The following is a 14,619-nucleotide window of genomic DNA, read 5'->3' on the forward strand; positions in this document are numbered from 1 at the left end:
TTCGCAATCTACTGGCACCAAGTAAAATTAGGACAGCTTCGAAGACACCACCTCAACCAGTAGGCTCCTACCCATGCAACAAGACACGTTGTTTGGCATGCTCCTTCATAATGAATGTGGATCATCTGGTAGCAACAGCTAACGAGATATCTTACCCCATCAATAAACATATAGACTGTGATTCAAAAATGGTCATCTACGTAGCGACCTGTCCCTGTGATGTACAATATGTAGGACGCACGAGCCAACAACTACGGGACAGAATTGGACAACACAGGCGCAACATCCTTAAAGGCCTAGCCACACACAGTCTATCTAGACATTTTGACCAAATCCATAATAGAAATGTGTCAATGCTTTCATTCGTAGCCTTAGAACAAATTAATCCACTTATACCAAATGCGATCCAGACCCTAAAAAATAGAGAGATGTTTTGGATCCAAACCTTAAAAACTTTAGTGCCCTTAGGGCTGAATGAACAATTGGAAAAAACATTTTAGAAGTACCACACAACAATATAACAGCTGGGTGGGTTTAAGACAAAAGTTAGGAGCCCCCAACTGCACTTATATGACAGTTATATGACACAATTTATAAATCTCACAATCATCATTATGATGGTTCGCTAAATAAGCATAACACAAACAAACTTAGAGGTACGAATAGGCCTAAATGGGCTCACACATAATTTTGGTTGTTATTATTTTTTAGTCTTGGTTTTAGTTTTTGGTTTTAATTGTCCCACAACAGTCGCTCTCTCCTTTCATTCTATAAAACTGTAACTTTACACTATTTTAGGTGTCATAAATTCACATTTTTACAACACTATATTTTATACTTTATATAATCTTTTGGTGATGAACCTTTTACCTTGTTTTTTTATTACTATTGCTATATAGTTTCACCTAAGCAAGTGGCCAATATTATCCTGACCAGTGCTCTTTATATAGCATATCAGCTACTATGTTTCTAGTTAGGTAACACAATGCATTATAGACATCTCCTAAAATTTCTCAAATTGCAGCAACCTACGCTTCCACCACTAGATGGGGCAAGGGTACAGAATATAACACACATTACTGCAGAACAGCCCCGTCCTTCTATTTCCCTGTGTTTTGTCTTGATGCTTTTATTTATTTATTGTTTGATTCAATATACGTACTGCTGCTGTTATTGTTATTATTATTATATATTTATCACTCTTGGCCCACACATACTACAAGTGCTGGAGGCGCTTGTCCTCCAGCTCACAATATGTCGGCAGTGGCTTCTAGCCCACAGATGACACACTTCCGCCCCCTGGGTATCCAGCATTAGCCTCTACAAACATGGCTACACTAGATTCATGCCCACAAGTGACGTAAATCCGCCAGGGTCTTACCACCAATGATGGCATTGCTGCTGTGCGACGGATAGCGTCCACTTCCGCGCACGTCTGGCATGTAAATCCATTAGCCACGCCCACCACTAGCCGTTACTGAGTGCGGGGTATATAGAAGCCGAGATGGCGCCCGACACACACAGAGGTGCCAAGTCAGTACAGACTACTGCTAGGTAAGTTCGCTGGACCTATCTTTATACACCTATTACTGTCCATTACCTCATTACCATCCCCACCACAGGTGGGAACACTATGGCTTGAACATCTATGGGTATGGATTGTTTACTTAGTCCTGATAGATGGTCGCAGGGCTTGCTTTGTTTACAGAGAGACACTGTCTAGAGCTTCTGCTCTTTTTAGGGGTTTGTTTATCTATCATGTGTATCTTTTTGTCAGTGGAAATGTGCAATAATGTTCTTCTTCCAACTTTAAAGTTTTATATAGATCTCTCCCTATAAGTTTAGGTGTATATGTATATCATCCATGGTAAATGGAGATATATCATGATAATGTTTCTTTTCTTTTTGTGCTATCAATTGTAGAAACTCATAAATCTTTTAAAGAGGCGACATCTACTATAAATCAGTATAATCTATTGTAATATATAGTTGGAATATTATGAATATATGAATGAAGATCTTATATTTCCGAGAAGGATTAGGATAAGATGGCCCTCAAGAGAGAGATTATAGTTATCCATGGGCAATGAATTTTGGCATCATATGCAATCATGTTGTTCATGATCATTTTTTTGATCAACTTTTGATCATTTTTATTATTATTATTATTTTTATGGTTCTATCTGTTTTTTATTCCTTATTGATTATATTTTGTGTATGTGTTTGTTCTTTTTGTTTACAGTTGCTCCTGCTTGTAATTGATTTTGCCTGAGGAAGCGGGCTTGGGTCCCGTGAAACGCGTTGCAAACTGTTTTTGTTATTAGGAGTACTAAATTGATTAAATTTGTTTCACCACACGAAGTGGTCTTGTGTTGTTTGTAGGGTGGGCAATTCCACCATTGCCACCCACAATTTTATGGTTTTTAAATTGGCACTATTTTTATCCTACTGGCGCCTCTGTATTTCCAATTACATGATTATCCACTTGGTGGATGGGTGTGGACACCCCTCTTTTTTCCGTACAGAGAGCGACTTTTTAACCTGAGCGGGGACAGGTCTAATCTCCCCGACTGCGATACGAGTGGTTGCCTATTCTCGGCAACCCACACTTGTGAGTATAAATCTTTATTACTTCTACATATAACCACTTATCTACAATAATACACTATCGGGGGCTCTCGATTGTTTTTTCATTTTTCTCATTCCCCCAAACATGGTGAGTTGAGTTGATGCAACAGAGTTTAATTTTGGTCTCATCTGCCTACAACACTTTCACCAAGTGCTTCTCTGGCAAGCCTGTACATGAGCTGTCTTGAGCAAGGGGACTTGTGGACTCTGTAAGATTTGAGTACTTCACGACATAGAGTGTTGCCAGTTGTTTTCTTGGTAACTATGGAGCCAGCTGCCCTGAGATCATTGACAAGTGTAGTTCTCATGTTCACTGCAACTCCACAAGGTGAGATCTTGCATGGACCACCAGACTGAGGAAGACTGACAGTTCTTTTGAGTTTTTCCTATTTGCAAATGATCACAGCAACTGTCATTACCTTCTCCCTAAGCTGCTTGGTGATAGTCTTATAGCCCAGTCCAGCCTTGTGCATGTCTACAATCTTGTCCCAGACATCCTTGGACAGCTCTTTGGTCTCGACCATGGTGGCTAGTGTGAAATCTGATTGATTGCGTCTGTGGACAGGTGTCTTTTATGCAGGTTCTGTAACATGCTGGTATTAGGAGCATGCCCTTACAGAGGGTGCCCCTAATCTCAGCTCATTACCTGCAGTGAAGATACTTGGCGGTCTGAAATCTTGCTGGATGACAGGGGATCACCATCATTGCAATGCACATCAAGCTCTGACTTTGAGGGTTCTTTTACTGTTATTCTGTATTTCACAGCTACAATAAACCTACCATTACAATTATAGACTGGGCATTTCCTAGTTGGAGAGCAAAGCAAAAAAAAAATCAGCAGGGGATCAGACACTTCTCTCTCTTACTGCATATGGGCGCAGTATGCCTTTTTTCCTTTCACTTTTGTGTAGAGTTCCTCCTTTAGAACATTTAGTCCTCATGTTTATCCTACAACAGCTTTACAGCAAGGATAATAACATGTACCAGCAAAACTTATCACCTGCATTAATGGATGTGAGTAGTCAGGTGCTTGGTTAAGCTTCGCTTTTCTGTAAAACATTTCCCACACTCTGAACACATATAAGGCCGTTCACCGGTATGAATTCTCTGGTGTGAACGGAGGTTCTGCTTATGGGTAAAAGACCTCCCGCACTCTGAACAGGAAAACGGACGCTCCCCCGTGTGGCTTTTCTGGTGAGTAACAAGGTGCCCCTTCTGGGTAAAATCTTTCCCACACTCTGAACATGAAAAAGGCCGCTCGCCAGTGTGAATCCTCCTGTGCGTACGAAGCTGTTCTTTGTGGATGAAGCCTTTCCCACAGTCTGGGCATAGGAAAGGGCGTTCGCCTGTGTGGCTTTTCTGGTGCACGTGGAGGTTTCCTCTGCAGGTGAAGCCTTTCCCACACTCTGGGCAAGAATAAGGGCGCTCACCCGTGTGGGTTTTAATGTGCAAGACAAGCTGCTCTTTGCGAACAAAGCTTTTGCCGCACTCGGTACAGGAAAATGGCCGCTCGCCGCTGTGAATTCTCTGGTGTCTGAGGAGTTTGTCTTTCATTGGGAACATTTTTCCACACTCAAGGCATATGAAGGGAATCTTGTCCGAGGGAACTCTTTGTTGCAGGACTAGAAGTGAACAAGGAACTATCTCCATACCTTCCTGTCTAGCCCTACGAGATTTACTGGAGGACTCTTCAGGATCAGATCCATCTTTTGTTGTGTTTGCACTGGGATATCTTGGATGATTGTTTGAGGTAGCAGAATGGGATCTACGCGTATTATAATAGGGAGGTAAAGTAGTGTACTCCTTTGATGTATTCTGGACATAGCGTCCATCTGTTTGAGGAAACAAAAAAGTGCATGAAAGGTTAGGTTCAGGCAGAGTTTTCTGTTATATAAATTGTATAGAGCATGTTAAATTACTTATGCTTAAAAAGTCTTGATGGACCTTTCATGTGGTGTACGGTATCTCCTCCTCATTTGTTGGTACTATGATGTTATACTGAGGAATGGAGATGGGCCTTTCATATGGTGTACAGTATCTCCTCCTCATTTGTTGGTGCTATAATGTTATACTGAGGAATGGCGATGGGCCTTTCATATGGTGTACAGTATCTCCTCCTCATTTGTTGGTACTATGATGTTATACTGAGGCATGGAGATGGGCCTTTCATATGTTGTACAGTATCACCTCCTCATTTGTTGGTACTATGATGTTATACTGAGGAATGGAGATGGACCTTTCATATGGTGTACAGTATCTCCTCCTCATTTGTTGGTACTATGATGTTATACTGAGGAATGGAGATGGGCCTTTCATATGGTGTACAGTATCTCCTCCTCATTTGTTGGTGCTATAATGTTATACTGAGGAATGGCGATGGGCCTTTCATATGGTGTACAGTATCTCCTCCTCATTTGTTGGTGCTATGATGTTATACTGAGGAATGGAGATGGGCCTTTCATATGGTGTACTGTATCTCCTCCTCATTTGTTGGTGCTATGATGTTATACTGAGGAATGGAGATGGACCTTTCATATGGTGTACAGTATCACCTCCTCATTTGTTGGTACTATGATGTTATACTGAGGAATGGAGATGGACCTTTCATATGGTGTACAGTATCTCCTCCTCATTTGTTGGTACTATGATGTTATACTGAGGAATGGAGATGGACCTTTCATATGGTGTACAGTATCCCCTCATATGTTAGTACTATAATGTTTTACCTCGAAATGGAGATGCATCTTTAATATGATGTACAGTATCTCCTCCTCATTTGTTGGTACTACAATGTTATACCTCGGAATGGAGATGGACCTTTTATATGACGCACAGGATCTCCTCCTCATTTGTTGGCACTATGAGACTATACTGAGGAATGGGGGTGGATCTTTCATATGGTGTACAGTATCCCCTCATATGTTAGTACTATAATGTTTTACCTCAAAATGGAGATGCATCTTTAATATGATGTACAGTATCTCCTCCTCATTTGTTGGTACTACAATGTTATACCTCGGAATGGAGATGGACCTTTTATATGACGCACAGGATCTCCTCCTCATTTGTTGGCACTATGAGGCTATACTGAGGAATGGAGATGGGCCTTTCATATGGTGCACAGTATCTCCTCCTCATTTGTTGGTACTATGATGTTATACTGAGGAATGGAAATGGACCTTTCATATGGTGTACAGTATCTCCTCCTCATTTGTTTGTGCTGTGATGTTATACTGAGGAATGGAGATGGGCCTTTCATATGGTGTACAGTATCCCCTCCTCATTTGCTGGTACTATGATGTTATACTGAGGAATGGAGATGGGCCTTTCATATGGTGTACAGTATCACATCCTCATTTGTTTGTGCTGTGATGTTATACTGAGGAATGGAGATGGACCTTTCATATGGTGTACATACTCTACTCCTCATTTGTTGGTGCTATGATGTTATACTGAGGAATGGAGATGGACCTTTCATATGGTGTACAGTATCTCCTCCTCATTTGTTGGTACTATGATGTTATACTGAGGAATGGAGATGGGCCTTTCATATGGTGTACAGTATCACATCCTCATTTGTTTGTGCTGTGATGTTATACTGAGGAATGGAGATGGACCTTTCATATGGTGTACATACTCTACTCCTCATTTGTTGGTACTAATATGTTATACTGAGGAATGGAGATGGGCCTTTCATATGGTGTACAGTATCTCCTCCTCATTTGTTGGCACTATAATGTTATACTGAGGAATGGAGATGGGCCTTTCATATGATGTACAGTATCTCCTCCTCATTTGTTGGTACTATGATGTTATGCTGAGGAATGGAGATGGGCCTTTTTCAGTGTTCCTTACGACTTGGGGCTTTCACTCTCTCAGATGACCACAAGTCACCTCGGCAAACACCATTCACCAATCAGCTATATAATAGCAGAGTAGCAAGGGTGCTCTTCGCCCGGTCCATCCAAACTTTTTAAATATAGATAAAAAATGATACCTCTGAATTCACAACTGGTAATGACATTTATTCTTTCATGGTCACTCTTTACAACCCAGTCTCGAAAACCATGTCGATATAAAGCTCTACTGATTCTCCATCACTTCTCATTCTTCTGAACATCTCATTTCCCACCCTCTGCACATCTCACTACCTATCCTCCTGCACAGCTCACTTCACGTCTTCCTACATCTCACTTTCCATCCTCCTACATCTCATTTCCCACCCTCTGCACAAGTCACTTCCTATCCTCCTGCACATCTTATTTCCTATCATCCTGCACATATCACTTCCCATCCTCTGGCTTATCTTGATTCCTATCCTCCTGCACATCTCACTTCCCGTTCTCTGCACAAGTCACATCCTATCCTGCTGCACATCTCACTTCCCATCCTCCTGCACATCTTACTTCCCAGCTTCCTGCACATCTCACTTCCCATCCTCTCACACATTTCATTTACCATCCTCCCACACATTTTATTTCCCATCCTCTGCACAAGTCACTTCTCATCCTCATACACATCTCACTTTCCATCATCCTACACATCTCACTTCCCAGCCTCCTGCACATCTCACTTCCCAGCCTCCTGCACATCTCACTTCCCATCCTCCTGCACATCTCGTTTCTCACCCTCTGCACAAGTCACTTTCCATCCTCCTGCACAGCTCACCTCCCATCCTCCTGCACATCTCACTTTCCATCCTCCTGCACAACTCATTTCCCTCCCTTTGCAGTTACTTCCTATTCTCCTGCACATCTCACATTCCATCCTCCTGCACATCTCACATTCCATCCTCCTGCACACCTCATTTCCCATCCTTCTGCATACCTCACTTCCCATCCTCCTGCACATCTCACTTCCCATCCTCCTGCATGCCACTTCCCATCCTCCGCACATCTCACTTCCCATCTGCCTTCACATATCACTTCCTATCCTCCTGCACATCTCACTTCCCACCCTCTGCACAAGTCACTTCCCATTCTCCTGCATATCTCACTGCCCATTCTTCTGCACATCTCATTCCCCACCCTCCTGCACATCTCATTCCCAACCCTCTGCATATCTTACTTCCTATACTCCTGCACATCTCATTCCCCACCCTCCTGCACATCTCATTTCCAACCCTCCTGCACATCTTACTTCCTATACTCCTGCACATCTCATTCCCCACCCTCCTGCACATCTCATTCCCCACCCTCCTGCACATCTTACTTCCTATACTCCTGCACATCTCACTAATGATACTCATGCAAATCTCATTCCACACCCTCTGCACAGCTCACTCCTGTTTATCTTGCTTCCCATCATTCTGCACATTTCGCACTTACGCTCTAAAACCAGAGGTGAAAATAATTAGCACTTTCTATGTTTGCTACTAACCTGTATTAATAATTAGAGAACATCCATCCTCTTTAATGGTCCTCTCCATTTCCCCCTTCTCCATATATTGTGGATTATCTGTCACACGCGTCTCTTCTTCTTCAATGATAAACCTAATTTTACCGCCTTCTGCAGATGGCGGATATCCCCACAAATACAACTCGTTTTCTTCCTTTTTAATGATAAATTTCATGTTGCCTTCGTGAGCTGACTGCGCAGCACCACTTACATCTGGATCTTGTGCTTCCTGTTTAATTGACAATGTCATTTCCCCCTCCTGCACTGGTGGCAGAACACCCCTCTCATGTGCATCATTTTTTTGTTCTTTTTTTAATAGTTCCATCACTTGCCCCTTCTCTGTAGACTGCTGATCACTCCTCACATACTTCTCTTCTTCTTCCTCTTTAATTGTTTTCATGATTTCACCCTCTTTCCTGGACTGCTGATCACTCCTCACATACGTCTCTTCTTCTTCCTCTTTAATTGTCCTCATTTTATTTTCTTTAGCAGACTTTTCTAATTCACATATAGTTAGTCCCTCACCCTAAACAGAAAAATAAGGAATATAACATATCGACTAGGTTAATTTTGAAGAACAGGCTGCATTGCAGAATATACCAAGGTATACCTTTGATAAAAAAATACAAGTATCACCTACCTGAAAATGGTGTATGTCAACATTATCATTCTCTTCAAAATCCCGAGAATAAAGAGCAACTGCACATCTCTCTGGTGGGTTTCTGTTAATGGATTCATCTGTAGAAAACAAGACACACTGAATACATTGCTTCTATGTGATTATCAGATGATGGGGATCTAGGTGGACACTCCATACTGCTCTTTCCTATACAATAATGTAAAGTCTCCTCTTACCCAGTGATGTGAGGGGCAGCTGATTCTCCATCATGATGTCTTTGCAGGGATTTTTCTGTCCTAAATACATACAGAAACAGATGGAGACATCTTTATTGGAACATGCACAGCAAGCATGATTTACTAGTATGTTTCAGTTGGACAACACTGGACAATGTAGCTAATATCTCAAGCCTTGTCTGAATTTCTTTTAAATTATCTGCAATTGCTTCCTAACTTCTCCCGATTGTCACAGGGTACAGAAAGCTGATGATCTGCCCAGCAGCTAAATCCAGCGAGGACAGGATGATAGCTGCCTTGAAGATTGCAATTCACATTTGGCCCATGAGACAAGTATTCTGTCCACCACTTTCTTTTATACACCGTAATATTTCCTGATGGCTTTTAAATTTTACCTTCTCAAAGTTTTGGTTTATTTGAATTTTAAATCCATGCCAGGCTTACAATAGTACAAACATACTATACTGCATCCTTGGGAGACTAAAGCCAATCAGGTCCAATGTCAGCGTCACCCACCAGAAGACACAACCCTTGCTCTTACTGGACAAAGTCCCATATTCCCATCGCAGCTCACCTTCTATGTGGCTGCCAGAGTCCTCTTATTCCTGATTCTCTCAGAGAGGGAGACAGAGATGCAGTGATGGGACTTCCGACTTCATCCTCTACACCGACTGGGGAGGGGTACGGGGGTGTTGGGAGTTTCTCAGATTGTGGTACTAATGTAAAAACCCCTGCAAAAAATAAACAAAATAAAATCACAACTAACAATAATGTTTCATTTGTTTTTAATACAGGTAAAAACGATGTCATGTAAAATTCTCAGAATTGTCTCTCCACTAGGGGATGTGTTTATGATAAGAGAAATGTCATGTGACCTACCAGAATCCTCCTCACCTCTCCAGTCAGGTGTGTGTTTTATTACTAGAGACAAAAGTGATGTCATGTGACCTCCCAGAATCCTCATCACCTCTCCAGTCAGGTGTGTGTTTTATTACTAGAGACAAAAGTGATGTCATGTGACCTCCCAAAATCCTCCTCAACTCTCTGGTAAGATGTTTGTTTTATTTACAGAGATACAGTGGCTTGCAAAAGTATTCGGCCCCCTTGAAGTTTTCCACATTTTGTCACATTACTGCCACAAACATGAATTCATTTTATTGGAATTCCACATGAAAGATCAATACAAAGTGGTGTACACCTGAGAAGTGGAACGAAACTAATACATGATTCCAAACATTTTTTACAAATAAATAACTGCAAAGTGGGGTGTGTGTAATTATTCAGCCCCCTAACGTAATACTTTGTAGAACCACCTTTTGCTTCAATTACAGCTGCAAGTCTTTTAGGGTATGTCTCTACCAGCTTTGCACATCTGGAGACTGAAATCCTTGCCCATTCTTCTTTGCAAAACAGCTCCAGCACCGTCAGATTAGATGGACAGAATTTGTGAACAGCAGTTTTCAGATCTTGTCACAGATTCTTGATTAGATTTAGATCTGGACTTTGACTGGGCCATTCTAACACATGGATATGTTTTGTTGTAAACCATTCCATTGTTGCCCTGGCTTTATTTTTAGGGTCGTTGTCCTGCTGGAAGGTGAACCTCCGCCCCAGTCTCAAGTCTTTTGCAGACTCCAAGAGGTTTTCTTCCAAGATTGCCCTGTATTTGGCGCTATCCATCTTCCCATCAACTCTAAACAGCTTCCCTGCCCCTGCTGAAGAGAAGCACCCCCAGAGCATGATGCTGCCACCACCATATTTGACAGTGGGGATGGTGTGTTCAGAGTGATGTGCAGTGTTAGTTTTCCGTCACACATAGCGTTTTGCATTTTGGCCAAAAAGTTAAATTTTGGTCTCATCTGACCAGAGCACCTTCTTCCACATGTTTGCTGTGTCCCCCACATGGCTTGTGGCAAAACTGCAAATGGGACTTCTCATGCTTTTCTGTTAACAATGGCTTTCTTCTTGCCACTCTTCCATAAAGGCCAACTTTGTGCAGTGCACGACTAATAGTTGTCCTATGGACAGATTCCCCCACCTGAGCTGTAAATCTCTGCAGCTCATCCAGAGTCACCATGGGCCTCTTGGCTGCATTTCTGATCAGCGCTCTCGTTGTTCGGCCTGTGAGTTTAGGTGGACGGCCTTGTCTTGGTAGGTTTACAGTTGTGCCATACTCCTTCCATTTCTGAATGATCGCTTGAACAGTGCTCCGTGGGATGTTCAAGGCTTTGGAAATCTTTTTGTAGCCTAAGCCTGCTTTAAATTGCTCAATATCTTTATCCCTCACCTGTCTGGTGTCTTCTTTGGACTTCATAGTGGTGTTGCTCCCAATATTCTCTTGGACAACCTCTGAGGCCATTATAGAGCAGCTGTATTTGTACTGACATTAGATTACACACAGGTGCACTCTATTTAGTCATGAGCACTCATCAGGCAATGTCTATGGGCAACTGACTGCACTCAGACCAAAGGGGGTGAATAATTATGCACACCCCTCTTTGCAGTTATTTATTTGTAAAAAATGTTTGGAATCATGTATGATTTTCGTTCCACTTCTCACGTATACACCACTTTGTATTGGTCTGTCACGTGGAATTCCAATAAAATTGATTCATGTTTGTGGCAGTAAAATGACAAAATGTGGAAAACTTCAAGGGGTCCGAATACTTTTGCAAGCCACTGTAAGAGTGATGGCATGTGACCTCTGATTATACCCCACAATGTCACCTCCCAAAACTCTCCTCACCTCTCCAGTCAGGTGTGTGATTTATTAATACAGATAGCAGTGATGTCATGTAACCTCCCAGAATCCTCCTCTTTTCTCCAGTCAGGTGTGTGTTTTTATTAATACAGATAACAGTGATGTCATGTGACCTCCCAGAATCCTTCTCACCTCTCCAGTCAGGTGTGTGTTTTATTAATACAAATAACAGTTATGTCTTGTGACCTCCCAGGATCCTCCTCATCTCTCCAGTCAGGTGTGTGTTTTATTAATAGCAATAAGAGTGATGTCATGTGACCTCCCAGAATCCTCCTCACCTCTATGATTACATGTATGTTTACGAATAGAAGTTAAGCTGAGAATTGTCTGAATTACAGGACTGGATTATAAAAGGAAGGGTATATATTACATGTGCCACAGACTCAACATGGCAGAAGAACAATGTTTCTTTTGTAAGATATTGAAGGATAAGGGAACATATTAATATGCTAAACCAATGTACTGAGTGACAAGAAAAATGCTATTAATAATATTATTCCTTTCACTGGTATGTGTTTATGTAGTGTGGATATTATCTGCCTCTCTTCACACAGTCCAGCAAACTATTTCTGGTACCAATGGTGCATCAGTTAAACCCTCAGCAAAATCATAGTGAAACATCCCTGTCATAGTCAAAGGTATACATGTGTGGGGAACTGTGCGGTAGGGCGAGCAATGCACCCTAAGAAGACAGAGACAACAGAAGCTCAAATGGTGCAGTATGTCACAAGGTATATAAAAATGAGAATTAGGCAAAATAAATACACACAAAGGAAAGTTGCATAGGGAGCAACCAACTGCTCGGAGCAGGTGGAGATACACAAACCAGACTCCACTCGGGTACCCAGAGAGGGTGGTGATGGTCAAACAGCAGTAATGTCCTGACATGTGGCATCAGCCACATGGTGAACAGACTTAGCCCTCACAAGGGGGGACAAGCACAAAAGGGGTAAGAGGCACCCAGGAGTGTATAAAACAGAGTTAAAAACAAATAAAAGTGAAAAAGGGAGAGGTGGCTTACAACAACAACAAATATATATATATATATATATATATATATATATATATATATATATATATATAATTTTTTTTTTTAACAAGCACAGGCAACGCGTTTCGTTGGTCTCTGCCCAGTTCCTAGGGCCAAATAAGGGTTTCAAAAGCCAGATGCAGAGTGTCTTTGTTATATAGTTACATAGTTATTTGGGTTGAAAAAAGACATATATCCTTCACGTTCAACCAGAGAACAAAGTAAAACACCAGCCTGCTCCCTCACATATCCCTGTTGATCCAGAGGAAGGCGAAAAGGCATGGGTGATCCAGAGAAAGGCATGGTCCAATTAGCCCCAAAAGGGAAAAAAATTCCTTCCTGGCTCCAGATGGCAATCAGATAAAATAGCTTGGTCAACATTATTGGGCATTACCTAGTAATTGTAGCCTTGGATGTCTTTCAACGCAAGGAAAGCATCTAAGCCCCCTTTAAATGCCGGTTGTGGGGGAGCCAGTTAACACGTTTGGTAGGAAGGAAACCAGAGTGCTCAGAGGAGACCCACTCAAGCTGGAGAGAGCAAACCCCAAGCAGATACAGAGTGGTCTCCTGGTTAACATTCTAGTCTGGGACTGTAGTGCTGCACGACAGGTCTGTCCGCTACCCCACCATGCTGCCACTTATACGGCATTACGGAGGTTGCTGTCTACCCCTCCACTACAGTCTGAGACGGGCCCTGGCTCTCTGAAGTGCTCTGGCTGCACTCTGCAGGTGTGACAGGGTTCCCCCACTCCCTATGTCTGGATGTTGCAGGATTACTGACATATCTGCTATCTACACATCCTGCCTGCTCAGTGATGTAAGCTTAGAAAGGAATAGATCACATATATCACTGATCAGACCTCCTGTGCAGATAAACACAGTACAAACATGCAGATAATGCTGACACACTTAGCAGTGATTGGTTACTGTCTTTATAAGACTGCATTGAGGGGTATGTCTTTGCATCTATATAGAATACAATACATATTCTATATCTGTAGCAGCAGCTGTGGGTGATGGGGAAGGAGAGAAAGGAGGGGTTATGGGGTAGAGATATAAAATAACACATTAATCTCTTATTACCTCCTATGCTGCCAGTCCCAGCAATGTCTCCCCTTTATTTCCTCCACTTTAATGATAGCCTCCGGTCTTTGCGTTCCACCCCTCCTCTCTGTGCGTTCCAGTCCCCCTCTGCGTTCCACTTTTTCCAGCCTGTGCGTTCCAACTGGTATAGGCGACATCACCATCTTGTGGAGAATACCGGTACTGCAGCCATTAATGAACTATAACGTGATATTTCTGTTATTGAAAAACATTATTGCATGAAAAGGAGATTTTAGAGGTCTCCAGTGATTTAAACAGTAGGAATCTACACAGGATTATCAAGTAGTAAAGAATCTGCAGATCTAAAAGCGGACAAAATAAAGAACTGATCATGCCTTGCATAATAATTAACATCACATCCTGCATTTTAGAAGTATAACCATTGATTTAACTACTTGAAAGCAGAGTTTCTATTGGGGTACAGCGGTGGAATGAGAGGATGGAGAAAGGACTGGAAGTAACCGATCCACAGTGCCTGTCCTCTGCTTAGGTGAGTATCCAAGTCTTTTTTTTAGGTTGCTTCAGCCCTCAGCTGTCTCAGTGGTCCATCCCCCATCAAAGTACCTCCACCACCTCACTCCCTGACGTCCAACAATAGATACTGTGCAGAATGCAGTTTCCCTATTTTCCGCTAGGTGGCGATCTCAATAGGAAGTGATTGAGACGCAGAGACAGGAAGTTAAAGATGAAGTGGGCGGAAGTAGAGGGGAGACATTGTTAGGACTGGCACCAAAGAAGGTAAATACATGATTATTTTACACTACCGTAGCAAAAACACAGAGAAGACAGGGCATGGAGCTGTGCTGTGACATAATAGGGCTGTTAATGAGCACTTTCTGTTTCC

The 14,619-nt window shown here is 42.2% G+C and overlaps 2 protein-coding genes across 2 annotated transcripts in view; one reads left to right on the top strand and one right to left on the bottom strand.

The window, feature by feature from the left end:
- The window catches only part of LOC137537065 (uncharacterized), a 338,736-nt gene that overhangs the window by 191,053 nt on the left and 133,064 nt on the right, over window positions 1-14,619 (top strand). The gene's annotated exons all lie outside the window — the stretch shown is intronic.
- On the bottom strand, window positions 3,444-13,833 carry LOC137535213 (zinc finger protein 782-like). The gene is made up of 6 exons (XM_068257028.1): window positions 13,755-13,833; window positions 9,455-9,611; window positions 8,881-8,940; window positions 8,666-8,763; window positions 8,008-8,551; window positions 3,444-4,460 (listed from the first exon to the last, which is right to left on the bottom strand). The coding sequence occupies exons 3-6, from the start codon at window positions 8,912-8,914 to the stop codon at window positions 3,634-3,636; spliced, it is 1,503 nt and encodes a 500-aa protein (XP_068113129.1). The 5' UTR covers window positions 8,915-8,940; window positions 9,455-9,611; window positions 13,755-13,833; the 3' UTR covers window positions 3,444-3,633.

Source organism: Hyperolius riggenbachi, chromosome 10, assembly GCF_040937935.1.
Source record: "Hyperolius riggenbachi isolate aHypRig1 chromosome 10, aHypRig1.pri, whole genome shotgun sequence".
In the NCBI taxonomy this organism is placed as follows: Eukaryota; Metazoa; Chordata; class Amphibia; order Anura; family Hyperoliidae; genus Hyperolius; species Hyperolius riggenbachi.

Excerpts from the sequence above, each read along its gene's own strand:
- LOC137535213 (XM_068257028.1), bottom strand. The coding sequence starts at position 8,914 with ATGATGGAGAATCAGCTGCCCCTCACATCACTGG. Across the intron at positions 8,552-8,665 it reads TTGACATACACCATTTTCAG|GGTGAGGGACTAACTATATG; the intron begins GTAGGTGATACT and ends TTTTCTGTTTAG. Across the intron at positions 4,461-8,007 it reads TTCTCTAATTATTAATACAG|ATGGACGCTATGTCCAGAAT; the intron begins GTTAGTAGCAAA and ends TTCCTCAAACAG.